The sequence below is a fragment of the Monodelphis domestica genome, chromosome 6 (genome assembly GCF_027887165.1).
Source record: "Monodelphis domestica isolate mMonDom1 chromosome 6, mMonDom1.pri, whole genome shotgun sequence".
Lineage (NCBI taxonomy): Eukaryota > Metazoa > Chordata > Mammalia > Didelphimorphia > Didelphidae > Monodelphis > Monodelphis domestica.
In genome coordinates, this window is record NC_077232.1 from 13,160,120 (window position 1) to 13,180,172 (window position 20,053).

Genomic DNA, 20,053 nt, shown 5'->3' on the forward strand with positions numbered 1-20,053 from the left:
CACTATTTGTTATATTCAGGACACTGAAGGGTTGGTAAGAATGACCTTCTTCATTCTATCAGGAACTGTTACCCCAAATCCCCTTATTAGTTTATATGGAAGACTCTTCTCTGAACTTTTAACCTAAAGAGGAAAAGAAACTTGAAGAAATCAGAAATTTACATCCTTATGTTAGGTTTAGGAAAAGGCCTTCTAGGGACAAGGAGGCACTGGAACATGGAGGTAAGGGTGATAAAGTGATTGGTTCCCAAATAAAACTTTCATAAAGCTGATTCAATATCTAGAGCCAGTAGTAGAGGGAATGGATTTTAGAATTCCTGGGACTCTGCCCATTAATCCTTAAGTTGCAAGTCAGTGATAATGTATGATATTTACATCTTTAGTCTAAAGGGTTACCATGTAAATTTGACTTTTAGATATATTCTGAATCAAAAATCTCACCAGTATTTTATCATTGACCTTAGTTTTTATTGAGATATAATCCATTAAGGATGCATGATTTTATACCACATAATTCTTATTAATGGTGTAGGAAGAATATATTTATCATCTCTTCCCTTACCATACCCTACCAATTTGCAGTCTGGCTGAATGACTAGTTGGGTGAAAAAAATCTCAGGCCTTCATTATGACTCAATATCTCTAGCTATGTACTGTTTTTCACCTTACTTCAATGTTCAATTCAATTCAATTCAATATTTATGCTTACAAATATCTGTAAATCAAGGAGGTATGTGGCAAATTCATAGATGATGTCCAAAAAGAATATTAGAAATTTAAGGATGAGTAAGAGAGCATTTATAGTTGGAGAGATCAGGGTGAATTCTTAGAGGTGCAGCATAGAGGAAAAGGATTACATGAGGCAGAGATGTGAGGGGAGTTCTTTCTGGGGGAGTAGTTTCTTTCATTGAATTTGGTTTGGAAAAACTGATTAATTTGAATGAATTTTTTCAGCTTGGGTGGTAGTAGGTGAGGACTTGAACAGATTCTTTAATTTGATGTGATCTAGAGAAAATCAGAATTTGCTTGGATTCTCTTCTTTCATACATGGGCTTGAGGAATAAAGAACATCATTGATCTACAAGGTAAACTGGGACTAGAGAAAGATGGAATTTGAATTAATGTGCTCCCTGAAAATGGCTTGGAGAAAGATGGAAATTCCTTGGATTCTTTTGTTGAATGTGATCTGGAGAAATCAAGAGTTTATATGGATTTTCTTGGTGAAACTTGCACCCAGGAAAGGAGGAAATTTGAGGGAATCTTTTCCATAGGAAGTGTTTGCTCTCTTTCATTGATGAACTGAGTGAACTTTGGCTGAAGGAGTTTGCATGTTTTTTTTTTTTCTGAAATTAAGCTTGCAAAAAATGAAATTGGGATGGATTTTCTTCTTGAGTAGCAGAAAAGTTTTGCCCTCTTTGAGAGTTACATTCAGAGGGAATTGGTACGGATTCTCTTGATACTGGACTTAAGATAAAAATTCTTAATATTTGCTTGATGACTTTGGATGAGAGAATTTTAAAAAGTCTTTTGTAGAATTGCCATCTGAAATTGGACTGGTATCTAGAGGGAACAAGCAGGGATTTTCTTGATGAAATTGAACTATAGGCAGAATTTTTATAAATTTTCTTGATACTGGTTCTAAGAAGATACCATTGTGTATTCACTTGATGCAATTGGGCCAGAAGGAGAAGACTCATGCAGATTTGCTCATGAAAATAGTTCAGAGGAAGAAATTGGACAGATCTGTTTAATGTACATAGTCTGTAGGAATCTGTGCAGATTTGTTTTCAGAAATTTGTCTGAAATCATAGGGGACTAGTATTAAAGTTTTCTTGTTGATTTTAAGGTGGAAATGAAAGGAATTTGCAGGGATTCTCTTCAACTTGACCCGAATCTTGCACTTGGGTACTTGAAAGAGAAAATTTTGAATGGATTTGCTGTCTGAAATTGAGATATAGTGAAATTTAATTTGTATGGCTTCTCTTTTTTTTTTGTCTTCTTGAGCAGGAGACAAAAAGAATTTGTAGGAATTGTCTGGAACCTGGCCCTAAGAAATATGGAAATTCTGTATCCTCAGTTGATGAACTTGAATGCAGAGAAGCAGCTTGCATTGTTTTTGCTGGTGGAAACTTGTCTAGAGAATGAGGGGAATTTTAAAGATTCTCTTGGTGAATTTGTATCAGAGAAATCAAGAACATTTGGATGTGTGGATTCCTTTAATGAAACTGGATGTCAGATTGATGTTCTTTGCATTTGCTTGTTAACATCTGTCAGAGGACCCAGAGAAGCAAGAAGGAACTTGTATATTTCCTTACTGAAAGGCCAAAGGAATATGGAAATTATTGGATCTGTGGAATATATCTAATCAAAGACAACAGACTTATAGATTTCTCCCATGAGCTACCAGAGTTAGAAGGAATTCATACGAGTTCCCTTGGTTAACTTACTTCACTGAAATCAGAAATTTAATTGAATTCTCTTGACATAACTGGACTTAAATTTGGATTGTGTATTTGATTGATGAATGTGGTCAGAGGAAGAAGAAACTTGACTTTCTTACTGAACTTAGACTAGAAAAAGGAGGAAATTGGATACATCTAAATCAAATGTACACAGTCCAGTAGAATTAGTAAGTTGCACAGATCTGCCTGCTGGAATAGTATCAGAGGTAGAGGCATTTTATACCAGTTTTCTTAGCAAATTTGCAATAGAGCCATCAAGAATTTGTATAGATTCCTTTGATGAATCTGAAATTGAGAAAGAAGCATATTCTTTTTTGCATATACCAGATGAACTTGAGTCAGGCAAAGAGTGACCATCTTGTATAACCTTGCTCGCAGAAATACTATATAGTTGGTAGAGACTTGTGTGAATCCTCTTAAACTTGTGCCAGCTATAACAAGACCGTGTATAGAATCTTTCCATGGAACTGAAAATGAAAAAGATGGAATTTCTTCTAAGAACATATCTATTTTAGGTCAGAGAAGGGACATTGTAGAATTATGCTAAAAGGAGAGGGAACTTGTATGGCTTCTCTTTGTGAACTTGTATTGGACAAATAAGGACTTTGAGTTGATTCTTTTGATGAAAGTGCATCTGGGAAAGGCATAACCTCTTCTGGAACATATAGCTGATGGACTTGGGTCAGAGGAAATAGGAACTTATATGGATTTGCTCACAGAAATAGCATGGAAGATAAAGGGAATTTGTACAACTTCCCTTGGTGAACATGTCACAGATTTCAGGAATTTGTATAAATTCCATTTGGACAGTTGACACTATAACAGATAGAATGTCTTCTATAAATATCCTCAATAGACTTGGATCAGAAAAAGGAGGAAATTTTGTATAAATTTTCCTTTAAAATGTGGTCCAAAGCAGATGGAACCAGTAAGGATTCTTTCAATAGGGAAAGACAGAACAAATTCTAAGCATGTCATGATAAACTTGGTCAGAGATAGAAGGAACTTATGTGGATTTGCTCATCATAGCAATGTTGTATGAAGAAAAAGCACATATTCTTTTGATGAATTAGTGTCAGAGGTAGTAGGATTTTGTGTGGATTCTCCTGATGAAACTAACATAGTACTCCTTTACACACATTCATTGAAATTGGGTCAGAGGAAGAAGTAAATTGGATGGGTTTGCTAAGTGGAGCATCAAAGTTGAAGGGGCATTGCATGGATTCATCTGAGAATATACCTGGGAAAGATATGTTTTCTGTGGATATAGTTGATGAACTTGCATCAACGAAGGAAGTTGGTTTTGTCAATTTGCTTATTGTGGCAGCAAGATGGGTAAAACTTTGTAAAGTTTCTCTTGGTAAACTTTGGTCAGAGGAATGAGAAAATTATATTCATTCATTCACCGAATTAGTTCCGAATAGATCAAGAGAATTTGCAAGCTTTCCCTTGGCAAACTTACATCAGACAAATCAGACAACTGTCTGGATTCTATTAGACAAAAGGGAAGCAAGAAAGATGGATGTTCTTCTGTGTTCACAGTCAATGAATGTGGGTTAAAGGAAGAAGGAAACTGTTTGGACTTGATCATTTTGAGACCACAGTAGGTAGAAAGAACTCGTGCAGCTTCTTTTATTAAATCTATTTCAGAGAAAGCAGGAACATTTGTGGAATCATTAGACAAATCTGGAACTTGGAAAGATGGAATATCTTATATGCATATGCTTGATGAACTTGGATCTGAGAAAAAAAGTTGGATGAACTTACTGACTGAAACACCAACAATGTTTGAAGGATATTATATTAATTCCTTTGATAAAAATGAATTTGGTAAAGACATGTCTTCTATGCAGAGTTGAACTTAGATTATAAAAAGAAGAAACTTGTGTCAATTTTCTCACTGTGATAGCATGGTGGACAGAAGGAATGTTTACAGTTTCTCTTGATGAACTTTTGTTAGATCAGGAAATTATGTTTTTGTTCACTGAAATAGGTTCAAAGATATGAGGAATTTATGTTTTCCTGTGGAAATCTTGAGTCAGAGAAATCAGGAACTTGCATGGATCCTCTTGAGGAGAATGGAAGTGAAAAAGATAATTCTTTTATACACCCAGTGAACTTGGCTCAGAGAATGCAGGAATTTGTGTGTGTTTGCTTACCAAAACAGGACCAAAGTTTGAGGGATATTGTTTGTTTTAGGTAAGGAAAGTGAACCTAGGAAAGATGTAACTTCTTCTTTGCATATTGTTGATAAAATTGGGTGAGAGAAGGAAGGAACTTGGTCACTGCAAGGGCATGGTAGGTATGCAGCATCTCTTTTTGAATTTATTTTAGAGAAAGCAAGAATATTTATGGAGTCATTCAAATAATCTGAAACTTGGAAAGGTGGAATATCTTGTGTGCATATGCTTGATGAACTTGGGTCAAAGAAAACAGATTTTGTGCTTTTGCTGAAATAATGCCATTATTTGAAGGATGCTGTATAGATTTCACTTGATTTCAGTGGACCTGGACTTAACTTCTATGCAGACAGTTGATGAACTTGAGAGAAGAAAGGAACTTGTGTGGACTTGGTGACTGTAAGAGGATGATAAGTAGAGGGAATGTGTGTAACTTCCTCTGATGAATTTGTTCCAGAGAATATGCATGGATTCTTTAAAAAATCAGGAACTTGGAAAGATGGAATATCTTGTATGCATATGCATGATAAATTTGAGTCGGAGAAAGTAAGAAATTGAGTGGATTTATAGACTGATGTTATATGGATTACCTTAATTAAAATAAACTTGGGAAAGAAATAACTTCTGGGAATATAGCTTATGAACTTGGATCAGTGAAAGAAGAAACTTAAGTCAGTTTTGTTCATAGCAAGAGCATAGAGGGTACAGGGAACTTGTCCAGTTTCTTTTCTAAAACTTTTGTCAGACAAATCAGGAAACTGGGTGAATTTGCTTGCTGAAATAGGGCCAAGGATAGCAGGCATTTGCATGTCCTCTCTTGGTTTACTTGTTATCAGAAAAATTTTAAAAATAGCATGGATTCTGTTGGAAAAAATGAAAAAAAAATAAAAATTCTTCTCTGTTCATGTTTGCTTGATTCAGAGAAAGGGGTTGTAGATATTTGCTACCTGAAAGAGCAACAAAGTTTTTGGGTATATGTATGGATTTGTTTGGTGAAATCAATCTGGAAAAGGCATAACTTCTTTTATGCATACTGTTGATGAACCTCGGTCAGAAGGAAGGAACTTGTTTGGACTTAGTAACTTTATTGTCTTTATAGGATTGACAAACTTGTCAGAGAAAGATGGAAATTGGGCAGATTTGCTGTCTGAAGTAATGAAATTGAGAGATGTTTGAATTCTGTCGACTAAGTTGGACCTAAGAAAAACCTAACTTCTATGTATTGTGCTAATGAACTTGGATCAGAGAAGGAAGGAACTTGTGCAGACTTGGGAACTAGAGAAGCAGAGCAGGTAGAGGAAACTTGTACATCTTCATTTGATGAATTCCCTCCAGAGAAAGCAGGAGCACTGGATTCTTTTGGTGAAACTGGAACTTGGAAAGATGGGTGCCTGTGCTTCATGAACTGATGTCAGAGGAGGAAGGGAATTGGGTGGCCTTGTTGACTGAAACAGCAGCAAAATTTGAGGGAAGCTGTACAGATTCTTGAGGTAAATGTGGACCTGGAAAAGATGAAACTTCTTCAAGGGATACATTTGTTAAATCTGTATCAGACATGGAGGTAAGTTGTGTTGATTTGTCCACAAGATGGGTAGAGGAAACTTGTAAAGTTTTTGTTGGTAAATGTTTATCAAAGGAGTCGGAAAATGGTGTGCGTTCTCTCACAGGAATGTGTTCAAGGATAGAGGGAAATTGTATGTTTTCTCTTGCTAAATTTTTCTCAGAGAAATCAGAAAACTGCCTGGATATTGTTGAAAGTGAGACACATGGAAGTTGTTCTGTATTCTCACTCAATAAATTTGTGTTCTCGTTCAATGAATTTAAGTTAGAGAGAGAAGGAAATTGTGTGAATTCATCGACTAACATAACTTCAGTGTTTGAGGGATGTTGGGTGATTTCCCTTGATTTCAGAGGGCCTGGGAAAGATTGAATTTCTTCTCTGGATATAGTTGATGAAGACACATTAAAGGAAGAAGTAAGTTGTGTTGACTTATTCACCATTAGAGTGAGGCGAGTGGGGGGAATTTGTGAAGTTTTTGTTTCTCTTGTTAAATTTGTCTCAGAGAAATCAGAAAACTGCCTGGATACTATTGGACAAAATGGATTCAAGACAGGTGGAAGTTCTTCTGTACTCACATTCAATGGATTTAGATCAGAAAAAGGAAGTTGTGTAAGCTTTTTGACTGAAATAACAGCAAGGTTTGTGGGATTTTGAATGGATTCCTCTTGGGAAAGTAGTGATGAGAAAGATAGGACTTCTTTTATCTGCATTGTTGACAAGCCTGCAGCTGAGAGGTTAGGTGGTTGTGCAGATTTGTTCTCTGTGACAGCAACATGAATAGAGGGAGCTTCTAAAGTGTCTCTTTGTGAACTTTTGTGAGAGGAGTGACAAGATTGTGAGGTTTCATTAGGTACTTGCACAGATTTGTTCTCTGTGACAGTGACATGAGTAGAGGGATCTTCTAAAGTGACTCTTTGTGAACCTTTATGAGAGTGAAAAAACTGCAAAGCTTCATTAGATACTTGTACAGATTTGTCCTCTGTGACAGTGACATGAGTAGAGGGATCAAACTGTGTGGCTTCATTAGATACTTGTACAGATTTGTTCTCTGTGACAGTGACATGAGTAGAGGGATCAAACTGTGTGGCTTCATTAGATACTTGTACAGATTTGTCCTCTGTGACAGAGACACAAGTAGAGGGAACTTCTGAAGTGTCTCTTCGTGAAGTTGTACCAGAGTGAGAAAACTGCGCAGCTTCATTAGGTAGTAGAGATTTTCTTACTATGACAGCAATATGAGTAGAGGGAGCTTCTAAGGTGTCTCTTCGTGAACTTGTACCAGAGTGAGAAAACTGTGTGGCTTCATTAGGTACTTGCACAGATTTTCTCACTGTGACAGCAACATGAGTAGAGGGAGCTTCTGAAGTGTCTCTTCGTGAACTTTTACGAGAGGAGTGAGAAAACCGTGTGGCTTCATTAGATACTTGTACAGATTTGTTCTCTGTGACAGTGACATGAGTAGAGGGAGCTTCTAAAGTGTCTCTTTGTGTACCTTTATGAGAGTGAAAAAACTGCAAAGCTTCATTAGATACTTGTACAGATTTGTTCTCTGTGACAGTGACATGAGTAGGAGCTTCTAAAGTAACTCTTCGTGAACTTCTACCAGAGGAGTGAGAAAACTGTATGGCTTCATTAGGTACTTGTACAGATTTTCTCTCTGTGACAGCAACATGAGTAGGAGCTTCTAAAGTAACTCTTCGTGAACTTCTACCAGAGGAGTGAGAAAACTGTTCGGCTTCATTCACGGAAACAGATCCAAGGATAGACGGAATTTGTATATTTTCTCTTGCTAAACTTGTCTCAGAGAAATCAGAAAACTGCCCAGACACTATTGGACAGAATGGATTCAAGACAGATGGGAGTTCTTCTGTGCTTAATGGATTTAGATCAGAGAAAGAAGGTAGTTGTGCATTCTTGCTGACTGAAATAACAGCAAGGTTTGCGGGATTTTGGACAGATTCCTTTTGTGAAAGTAGTGATGAGAAAGATAGGACTTCTTTTATCTGCACTGTTGATGAGCCTGCAGCTGAGAGGCAAGGTGGTTGTGCAAATTTGCTTTCTGTGGCAGCAACATGAGTAGAGGGAGCTTCTAAAGTAACTCTTCGTGAACTTTTAGTAGAGGAGTGAGAAAACTGTGTGACTTCATTCTCTGAAACAGATCCAAAGATAGAGGGAATTTTTATGTTTTCTCTTGCTATACTTGTCTCAGAGAAATCAGAAAACTGCCCAGACACTATTGGACAGAATGGATTCAAGACAGATGGGAGTTCTTCTGTGCTTAATGGATTTAGATCAGAGAAAGAAGGAAGTTGTGCAAGCTTGCTGACTGAAATAACAGCAAGGTTTGTGGGATTTGGGGCGGATTCCTTTTGTGAAAGTAGTGCTGAGAAAGATATGACTTCTTTTAACTGCACTGTTGATGAACCTGCAGCTGAGAGGCAAGGTGGTTGTGCAGATTTGCTCTCTGTGACAGCAACATGAGTAGAGGGAGCTTCTAAAGTGTCTCTTTGTGAACTTTTACCAGAGGAGTGAGAAGACTGTGTGGCTTCATTAGGTACTTGTATAGATTTTCTCTCTGTGACAGCAACATGAGTAGGAGCTTCTAAAGTAACTCTTCGTGAACTTTTATTAGAGGACTGAGAAAACTGTGAGGCTTCATTCATGGAAACAGATCCAAGGATAGACGGATTTTGTATGTTTTCTCTTGCTAAACTTGTCTCAGAGAAATCAGAAAACTGCCCAGACACTATTGGACAGAATGGATTCAAGACAGATGGAAGTTCTTCTGTGCTTAATGGATTTAGATCAGAAAAAGAAGGAAGTTGTGTAAGCTTGCTGACCGAAATAACAGCAAGGTTTGCAGGATTTTGGACGGATTCCTTTTGTGAAAGTAGTGCTGAGAAAGATATGACTTCTTTTATCTGCATTGTTGATGAGCTTGCAGCTGAGAGGCAAGGTGGTTGTGCAGATTTGCTCTCTGTGACAGCAACATGAGTAGGAGCTTCTAAAGTAACTCTTCGTGAACTTTTAGTAGAGGAGTGAGAAAACTGTGTGACTTCATTCTCTGAAACAGATCCAAAGATAGAGGGAATTTTTATGTTTTCTCTTGCTATACTTGTCTCAGAGAAATCAGAAAACTGCCCAGACACTATTGGACAGAATGGATTCAAGACAGATGGAAGTTCTTCTGTGCTGACATTCAGTGGATTTAGATCAGAGAAAGGTTGTGTAAGCCTGCTGACTGAATTAACACCAAGGTTTGAGGGATTTTGGATGGATTCCTTTTGTGAAAGTAGTGCTGAGAAAGATATGACTTCTTTTATCTGCACCGTTGATGAGCCTGCAGCTGAGAGGCAAGGTGGTTGTGCAGATTTGCTCTCTGTGACAGCAACATGAGTAGAGGGAGCTTCTAAAGTGTCTCTTTGTGAACTTTTACCAGAGGAATGAGAAATCTGTGTGACTTCAGTCTCCGAAACAGATCCAAGGACAGAGGGAATTTGTATGTTTTCTCTTGCTAAACTTGTCTCAGAGAAATCAGAAAACTGCTGGGAAACTATTGGACAAAATAGATTCAAAACAGATGGATGTTCTTCTGTGCTCACATTCAATGAATTTACATCAGAGAAAGAAGAACGTTTTGTGACTTTGCTGACTGAAATAATACCACGGCTTGAGGGAGTTTGAATGCTTTCATTCATGGAAAGGATAGAAGGAATTTGTGGGTTTTCTCTTGCTAAACTTGTTTCAGAGGAATTAGAAAACTGCCTGGATACTACTGGACAAAACGGAAACAAGATAGATGAAAATTCTTCTGTGTTCACATTCAATGATCTTGGATCAGAGGAAGAAGGAAGTTTTGTTTGCTTGGTAACTGAAATAGCAACAAAATTTGAGGAGTATTCTAATGGTTTCCTCGATAACAGTGAACCTGAAAAAGACATGATTTTTTCTCTTCCTACTACTGTTGCATTTAAATCAGAAATCAAAGAAAGTTGTTCACTGTTGGTAATGTCAAAAGCATCACAAGTAGAGGGAACTTGTGTACCTTCTCTTGGTGAATTAGTTTCAGAGAAAGAAGCATTTATCAATTCTTTTGATGAATGTGGTTCTTGGGAATATGGTAATTCTTCTGTGCTTATGTCTGGTATAGCTGGATCAGAATGTGGAGGAGACAGAAGCCTGCTGCCTGAAACAGCCACAATATCTGAGGAGTGTTGTATGCATTCTCTTGATGAAAGTGGACCAGGGAAAGATCCAGCTATTTCCATGCCTACAATAGATGAACTTTCATCAGAAAAAGCAGGAACTTGGGTTGATTTGTGCAGACCACTAAATTTGTGGGGTAAGGGCCTGTGTATGTTTTCTTGTGGTGGGCCTAGATCAGAGAAAGAAGGAACTTGTGTGGCTTGATTTGATGAAAGCATTACTGAGAAAGATGGAACTTCTATGGATTCACTTGATGTTGAAGCACAACAATATAAAGGAACTTGTTTGGCTTTTGTCATTGAAAATCCAATGGAGGAAGAAGAAAATTTTATAGATTTACATGAAGAAATTATGCCAGCAGATGAAGGAACTTGCACAGATTTGCTTCCTGAAATTGTTCTGGAGATGGTGAGATCTTGTATAAATTCTCTTGACGGACTTGGGACCAAGTTAGGCAGAAGTTCACCTGTTACAAATTCATTAGTGGGCATGGGATCTAAGATAGGAAGGATTTGTGTGGGTCTACTAGGAGACATTAGAGCTTGTATGGGTTCCCTTATTGATGTTAGTTCAGAGAAAGCAGGGACATCTATTGGTTCTTTTGGGCCTGAGATAGGAGAAGACTTCACAGATTGATTCAGATCTTCTATAATATCTGTTGATATAGACACGTCTGAGATACACACACATCGTACAGCTTTGGTCAATTCAGGTGTTACGACATCATCCATGGGTGGATTTTCTATGACATCTGTTGATGTAGCTATGTCTGAGACAGAAGGACATTGCACAGCTTTGGTCAATGCAAGTGGTGTGGCATCTTCCATGGATAGATTTTCTGAGACATCCGTTGATGTAGCCACATCTGAAACAGAAGGGCATTGCACAGCTTTGGTCAATGCAAATGGTATGGCTTCTTCCATGGATGGATTTTCTGAGACATCTGTTGATGTAGCCACATCTGAGACAGAAGGAAATTGCACAGCTTTGGTCAGTGCAGTTAATCTGGAAGCAATGTGATCTTCTGAGCTGGAAGTTGAGAGACCTTTTGTGGATTCACTTGCTGAACTTGTGCTGGTGGAAGGAGGAAATTCTGTTAATTCTCCCCCTGTGCTTAGATCTGAATATGAGGAAACTTGCACAGATTTATCTAATAAAAATGGTTCTACTAAAGATGGTCTTTGTGCCACTGCACTTGATGTACTTGGGGTAGAGAAATATGAAACTTGCAGGGTTTCACTTGGGGCATCTGTAGTACACAGCAGAGGATTTGGTATTGAATATTGAATATTTTCTTCTGGTACTTTAGGGGAAGGTGGAGGAGGAGGAGGAGGAGGTGGAGGTGGAGGAGGAGGAGGAGGAGGGGAAGGGGAAGGAGGTGGGTGAGTTACGGGACTTCCTAAAGCTCTTGATTTAAAGAAAGTATAACCCCTAATTAAAGAGGCTGATGTATTTTCTTCATTTTTCTCAGATGGATTTTTCTCAATCTGGATCTGCAACTGGTTTTCCACATTCTTGGTTGGTTTGTGCTCCTTGACTTCAGAAGAAGGGAAATAGATATTCTATAAAGCCAACCAGAAATGACAGGTATTAATCTCCCCTTAGCCACTTTCTGTATAATCTTCTTTCCCACAGTTCCTCATCAGTCATCTACCTTTCTAAGGATTCCCAGCCTTCTCCAAGGTGCTCTCTCATCATCATCAAATCCCCCTTTCTTCCCTTTGTTATTGGAGCATTTCTATTGCCTACCCTGATCATATTTCACCCTGTTTTCTATCCTAACAATAGGGTAAACATTGTTCAATACAGTATTTAGGAAGTGACCATTATTACTTTACTAGAAAAACAAGCAAACCAAAAACAAGAATTAAATTCAGCAAAGTAAAACAATCCATTCCTGCTCTCAAACAGCTTATATTCTAATGCTTTTAGAGTCACCCAAAGGAAGAAGTGACCATCTCTGTCCTCATTAGGGCAGAAATCATTTACATTTTTTAATGCTTGGTTCTACCCACAAAAATATAACTTAAGGCTGTATTAGTGAATGATACATAATTACTTCAGGAGATTGTCCTTTCTTTTTTTTTTTTTGTTTAATATGTATTTTTAAACAGAGCATTAAACAAAATAAAACAACTGGTCTTCATTATTGCTATTTCTTTCCAAGGTACCCTTGGACAGCATGCCACATTTTATAGGCATTCTATTGAATGTCTTAGAAGGAAGTGATATTGAACTTAAGAAGGACTCAGTATATGTGGGCTGCCCTCAATGAGGAATGTTGGCAGTACTAGCAGTTTTTCAAAGGACATACCAATGGTGTATCACCTATAGTGATTTATACCATGCTGGAAAAGGTCCAACAAGGACCCTTGTGAAGCTGAGCTATCTAGTAACTGGTTCAGCTACAGGGGGCCATTAAAGGATGAATTTGAAATATTTTCTCATTCCCCCTTCAACATCTTCCCCTCATATTTTTCATTTGGTAGAATGGTGATCCAGTGTACACAGAATAATTGAATCTCAGGGTAATCATTCTGAATGTTCATTTAGCACTTCATAAAAGTATCCAAACATCTCAAGAAAAGTATTAGATTTTTCCTTTCCCTGGAAGATCAAAGTTGCAATAATAATATTAAGGACTTATATTGTCTTTTAGGTTGTAAAGGGTGCTTTGTCTACATTATACCATTTGCTTTCATGTGCAAAAAAAGACAAAACCCTCCAAAGTATGTGCTATAAGGAAAATTAGCCCTGTTTCTCACCACCCACATTGCACAAGGGATACAGACTCAAGCAGGTTAAGTGATGTATATATTATGTCACAAAGCTAGTGGATGAGATTTCACCTGTGGCCCTCACAATGCAAAGCAAAGGCCTCTTTTGGTGATACCATATCATTTTAGAGACAACTAGGAATAGGGTCTCTGGGCCTAATAGAACAAAAAGGAAGAGACCTTTAAAAGAATTGGAAGGAACAGGATTTCCCTGGTCCCCAGAAGTGTGGGGAATTTCTTCCTAATTGAATGTGTCCCACCACCATCTTCCCATCTTCCCCATTCCCTCCACCTTCTCCTCAAAGGATTACTGTGCTTAGATCCACTCCCTGAGTGCCTCAGAAAGAAGCTGCTGTAGCATCAGTCAACTTCCAGGATGGTCACAACCTGTCGTGGGTCTCTCAGTGATGTTGAACACGCCTCATCTGCAGGGCTTTCCCCTGTTCCTTTACACTTCGAAGCTAAGACCATTGCTGTGATGGAGAATTGGAAGATGGTGAGGATCAACAAAACAGACAGAACACCCTGCAAGAGACAGAGATGAACAAAGAATGGAGCTGCTCACATTTCTGAAGGCTCAAAGATAATGGCACCTGAGGCAAATAGCCTGATCATGAAGTAGGGCAGAGACACTCATCTTTCACTGCTCATGGGATATGGGCCCATTTTGAGTTTTGTATCACATCATCACCATAGTAAGAGTAGTAGTAATAATGATTGATAATAATAATCAGCATTTATGGAGAATTTTTAAGGTTCAAAAAGGACTTATACTTCTTATCTCACTGATCCACATGACAACCCTATAAAGAAGATGCTGTTTTATAGATAGAGAAACTGAGGAAGAGAGATTTAAGTGCCTTATAAAAGACACTTAAGAGGCTAAGACATACTTTGAAATGTCTCAAGTAGGATTCCAGCTCAGGTCCTTCCATTCCACCACTTAGTTATGTAGTAATTAAAATTAAATAATATTATTTCTTGCTACCCAGAGGTATAGATTTTATAAAGTTTATTATGAAGGGTAGACAATCATTCCTAAGTAACCTGGCTGCATGGAGCCTAGACTGCCAGTTCCTCCCTCATTTCCCCCTCACCTCCTGCACTGTCCCTTCTCCTCAGGCTTCCTTCATGGTTTTTTTGTCCATTTCTCCCTTTCTCTCATTGGTCTCCCTCCCCTATCCTGTCCCAAACCTTAACTTTTATTGATGTACAGAACGTACACCGATGCAAACCTGGTGCAACTGTGGTATGTCAGGAATGTTTGATAGACATGTAAAGTTACTCAGGAAGGGGAGGGGATGAGCTTCCTTGACACACACTTCCCCCCATGATCCTTTGGGAGACCTGTCTCCCCAATGGATCATTTAAATATAACTATCTTATAACTCTAAATACCTTCTAGCTAAAAGTATATACAATATTACATTTTTAAAAGAGGGAGTTACAATAGTTAGAGATGGGAGTAAAATACAAAAACTGATTGATAGACGCATTGACAAAATGCCAATTAGGGGGAAATCTTCTTTAGCATAAGAGTTTACATTCACAATAAGCATATTCAACCCCCTTTAATTCAGTTCATTATATCCCAAAGTTCATTCTGGATCTTTTGATGCAATGTGTGGCTCCTTAAGGCATCTTTACAGCACCTTCTCCAAAATAATCCACTTTCTTGATTTTGAATGTTGGCAGGTTTCTTTTCCTGAAATTTCTTCAAAAAATTTAAAACCTTGCATTTTTAGGATAATTACACAATCCCCCCAGAGGAGGGTGTTGACCAACATTAGAATCACACTGGGATACATGACTGAGTTATGAGGTATATGAAACAATTGTCAAAAGAAAACAAAACAAACCACCCCCCAAAAAAATCCCAAATAAAAGAGTAAAAATTAATGAAATTCTGTATAAAAATAAGAAATATAGAAATGATAAAAAATAAAATAAAAATCTCATGTGTATAAAATTCTGAGTAAAAAATAATAATCCTGTATTAGGTTCTTGGATCACAGCAAAGACCAATTAAAGTGACTTATGTAATTAAAAGTGACTTATGTCTCACAAGCCCATAGGACAATAGCAGCAATACAGAACTTGAGCCATTTGCAGCTAGGACTACCAAAAATTGTCAAACTATAAGAGAGAAAGGACTAAATTTCAGCAGCAAATGAGAAAATTCATTCCCTGGTCTCATTGTACCGTCAGTGTCAGAGATAGGGGGAGCCAGGATGATAGCCAACCTGAGGCACTTGACTCAAAGTACTGCACATGTAGTGTGGTTCAAGGAAGTCCTGTGTCTTAACGTAAGTCAAGCACCACAACCTCGATTCTCACACTAGGTTCAAATCCTTTTGTATTGGCATAGAAGTTCAACAATCCTCCCTGGATTGGATTTGGTCTGTTCTGACCTCATGCTACTTGGCACTGCATATTGGCTCTTTTGTTCCCTTCTCCTGGAATGAGACATAATCATTAAACAAAGTCCCATAACATTTATCAATAAATAGCAGATTTCCATAGTTGAAAGCTTTTGGGTACGCATATTACTAGGGCTAAGGGATACTGCAAACTTACACTGTAAACTTTACCCTTCAAGTAAAAAGAAAAACATTAATACTGATCTCATGTACTTCAAGTATCACCAATGTTAGGAAAAAAAGAAAGAAAGAAAAAATCAAATATCCTAATAGAACATAAAGAGAAAAAAAATAAAAAAACATAAATCAAATATCCTATTGCAAACATAAAGAGGAAAAAATAATGAAAAAAATCATAATTTCAATGTTCACATTCCATGTGACAATGTGTTAGCTAAGTAGAGGCACAACACAAAAGGTACTCACTTAAAAATGAAATGTATATCACTCTTAACTTGTTCAAGATCCACAGTGTGAGTGCACATAATTTTTTCACCAGGTAAAAACCTTTTAAAAACAGTAGTACAACAACTAATAGAGATTCTAAAAAGTACCAAAATCCCCAAAATTATAGGAACCCATTAATGACAATAAACAAACAAACCCACTATCATTAGGATTCACATGACTTGCTGTATGACATGTAAAAACCTTTGAAATCATGAATACTTGTCACAAGTTCTACAGATTTAGCCGATCTTTCAACTTTGGCAAAGATACTATTAACAAAGTCTATTATTACCATCATTCCAAAATTTGGTGGGAGAAAAAAAACCTCTGTACAGTTGATGAAGAGTTACAAAATATAACAAATCCATTTCAAAGATACAAAGCTTCACAGGAAAAATCATTCCCAATTACTGGATGAGATTATAACACATCACAGGTAACTAAGCCACTTGGGCACCTCCCTCCCTCATGGTATGAGACTGTAATAGTGTAACAGAACTGTCCCCAAAATGTCCCACCCATTTTCACATGGAGCTGAGGACTAAAAAGTGAAAATGATTTCAGATACATCATCCATTACATTTACAATAAATGCAGAGATGGGAAAATACAACAATGCCATTGAACTTTACTTCATCTATACGTAGACCTCTTATTACAAACAACTCAAGAGGCAGGCAAATAAATGATCAGTCAGAGGTAGGGATGCTCCCAAATATCTGAAAACCATGTCTGAATACTCATTAAAATCAATTTCAATTATTAGACAATTAAATTCTCCAAAACCTTTATACAGGTTGAAACCAATTTGATGGACTTCATCCATCAGCTCTATGTCACAATTAACAAAGGCAAAAAAGGAACAAAATGCTGTTCATGGGCTTTTAAAAAGATATTTCTCTACAGCACAATCATAGTGGAGGTACAATTTAAAACAATTTAACAGAATATTTCAATTTTGATAAATTATATACATCATGTATTTAGAATTGAGTTACAGACACATCTTCATTCTAGGGAGGGGAACAAACTAAAACCATTAACATCAATAAGTCAATCAGATCTGAAAAAGCTTAAAATTTCACTTCCAGACTCTGAGGTTCTTTCCCCTCCCAAGTACCATCAGACATCACAATCCCTTTGTCCACACCTCTGGGGTCTCCCATGCTGAGGGGATTTCCCACACCGAGTACAGATGTTTGGGTGTGAATTTTGGTTAGTTTCATTCGAGTAACTATTCCTCCTATCAATATTACTATATTTGAAACCTCTATTCCTATTTTCCTGATTTTTCTTTTTATAATTCATAATCACATGACCAATTTTTCCACAAAAGTAACATGTTAGTGGTTACTTTGTGGATTCTTGTAAGGGAGCTATGATCTCTCCTTGCTTTACCTTCACAACTGTTTCAATTAATGCCTTTATTTCCTTCCTCAATGTCTCTACTAAAGTAGCATTCTCCTTATCCTTCTCACACTGTTTAGAAGGTAATTCCTTTATTTCCTTACTTAATGCTTCAACTAAATCATTGTTCTCCTTCTCCCTTTCCTTATGTCCCTCAAAAGCATAAACTGCTACTCTTTTCAATTCTTCAAGGTCCATAGTAGGCCAATTTGGACAGCTAGTCATAAAATAATTCCTAGCTACCTTTCAACTGTTCTTGACAAATTACATTCTAATTTGTCTACGGTCTCATTCCCTATCAAGATCAAGTTCAATATATCTTTCTCCCAGCTCGATAAGTCTATCCATAAATTGGGCGGGATTTTCGCTACCTTCTTGCTTAAGATTTTTCAAATTTAGTCTATTTACCAGGCCTATCATAACATGTTTTCATAGCTTTTATCAATGCATTTCTAGCCTGGCATATTTGTAAGTAATCTTGCTCTGAATTTGGGTCCCATTTGGCATCTTCAGTTGGCCAATGAACTGTTCCCTCTCCTTGGGCCTGATTAACAAGAGAAAGAATCTTATTCCTTTCCCTTTCTGTTCGCAAGGCCTGGAACAAACCTTCTACATCAAGCCATCTGGGATTATATGTGTGAAAAATGCTTTCAAACTTCTTTATCACCACCACAGGCTCAGCTTCATATGAAGGTGCTTTTTCTTTGAATCTCTCAATGTCCTGTGGAGAAAAGGGTGTATGATGTCTAATGTTTACTAAATCTCCATGTTTGTTATATGTAGGGACAACTCTTAGAGGGGAAAAAACCTTTATTTGAATCATCTGTAGCAACTACTGCTTGGCCTGTATTCTGGAGTTCAATGGAGTGGGTTGTAGTGAGGCTGGTAGGGGAAGGGGGTAGGGTGTTGGAATGAAGCTGAAAAGATCGGGGGTGGGGCTGGGGTGGAGAAGGGGGGTGGGTTAGGGCACAGGGTAGAGAGGAGTAGGATGGGTGAGGTCTAGAGGGGTCACAGTAAGGTGGGTAGGAAGGAGGGTACGGAAAAGGATTGGGGGACGGTATGGGTAGGGATAGGGGAGATGGGTTGGCAAAGGAGGGTTGAGATTGGGAGGAAAGGGAATGGGAGGAGTAGGGGATGAGTGATGTCTGACAGGGAAAGGAGTTGAAGGGTTCAAATCCTGGTTTGGGTCAGTATGAGGAGAAACCTCCTCACAGGTCAAGTGGGATGACAGAGCATGTTCCTTGCTAGATTTCACTGAAGGAGTTAAGCTAGAATGGTTTGGTTCCAAAGTTTCCTTACTGGAGGGAGTGGTGGATTTATCCATAAAATAGGCCCATAAGTACCAGTATTTATAATCTTTGGACTTTGTTTTTAATGGCTAACATCAAATCTTTTAAAATCTTGAAGTCAAAAGAGCCATATTTTGGCCAGGTAAAAGATATGTCCCTCCATGCCTTACAAAACTTTTTAGCTTCTTTCTCTGTCATCCAATTCTCCTTAGGCTAATTTGGATCACTCCAGTTATTTAAAAGTTTATACGGGCTGAATCAGGAGGAATATTTCCTGATTTCTTTTGATGTGTTGCAGTATTTCACATATTGTCTAGTCTGTGTCCTAATTTAAGCTAGTTTGAGTATTGCTAAATTAGCAGCTTAAACAATGAAAGTTTCTAAAACATAAAAGAAATGGTGACACAAAGTTCTTCAATGTTATTGTGGAAGGCAATAAGAGAAGGTTTAAAACAAAAGGCTAATGTAAGGGAACAGTTATTGTTGCACAGCAATAGTATCAATAATGAATATACAGTATAATAATTGCTGCTATTAATCAGTAACAATACGCATTTATTAAAATTATTTATCTTATTAATAATTAACAACCATAAACTATAAACAAGTATCAATAATCAATAATAAACATTAGTAATTAATAGTATATTTTTTTAAAATTAAAACCCTTACCTTCCATCTTGGAGTCAATACTGTGTATTGGCTCCAAGGCAGAAGAGTGGTAAGGGCTAGGCAATGGAGGTCAAGTGACTTGCCCAGGGTCATACAACTAGGAAGTGGCTGAGGCCAAAATTGAACCTAGGACCTCTAGGCCTGGCTCTCAATCCACTGAGCTACCCAGTTGCCCCTAATAGTATTACTAATACTATTGTGTTCTAAAATTATTCCTATTGCATGTAATTAATTTGATTTAATGTTGACTTTTTTCAATTTTATAAATTTGGTTTTAATTTAAATTAATATTATTAATATTTCCTATTAATAATTGTTTTATTTAAATGTATGCAATTTAATAGCACTATTTTAGATCACTAGTAGCACTAGCAAAGGAATTTATTTTTTATTTTCCTGCAGTTTCAATTCTCCACAGTGGGTAGTGCTATAAATGTATGTAGAGTGGAAGGCACCTGTGAGTAGACCTATCTAAGCAGTCAGATAAAGAGAAGGCAAAAAAAAAATTGTCTTTTAAATGCTAAAGAAATAATGGCAGAGTAATTTTTAAAATGCTAATGAAGATGGGCCCTCCCAAGTAAAATGTGGCCTTAGACAAGAAAAGGAAGCTAGGCAGTATACAAGCAAAG

General features: G+C 37.4%; 2 protein-coding genes across 8 annotated transcripts in view; one reads left to right on the forward strand and one right to left on the reverse strand.

Moving 5' to 3' along the window:
• Positions 1 to 1,698: 1,698 nt before the first annotated feature.
• Positions 1,699 to 20,053, reverse strand: part of LOC103099226 (membrane-spanning 4-domains subfamily A member 4A-like) — a 47,167-nt gene continuing 28,812 nt past the window's right edge. For 5 of the 7 annotated variants that reach the window (XM_056801668.1, XM_056801670.1, XM_056801671.1 and 2 more), the window contains 2 exons: positions 13,574 to 13,711; positions 1,699 to 11,971 (listed from right to left, as the gene is read on the reverse strand). In XM_056801668.1, the coding sequence (XP_056657646.1) occupies positions 6,041 to 11,971; positions 13,574 to 13,711 (6,069 nt within the window). In that variant the 3' untranslated portion in view covers positions 1,699 to 6,040. Of the gene's footprint in view, positions 11,972 to 12,220; positions 13,712 to 20,053 lie in introns of those variants that run through there. The other 2 variants (XM_056801674.1, XM_007497587.3) reach the window with 2 other exon arrangements.
• LOC103096989 (membrane-spanning 4-domains subfamily A member 6D-like) overlaps positions 11,883 to 20,053 on the forward strand; it is a 122,854-nt gene continuing 114,683 nt past the window's right edge. The window contains exon 1 of the mRNA XM_056801676.1: positions 11,883 to 11,996. The gene's annotated coding sequence lies outside the window, so the exon portion shown is untranslated. The remainder of the gene's footprint in view (positions 11,997 to 20,053) is intronic.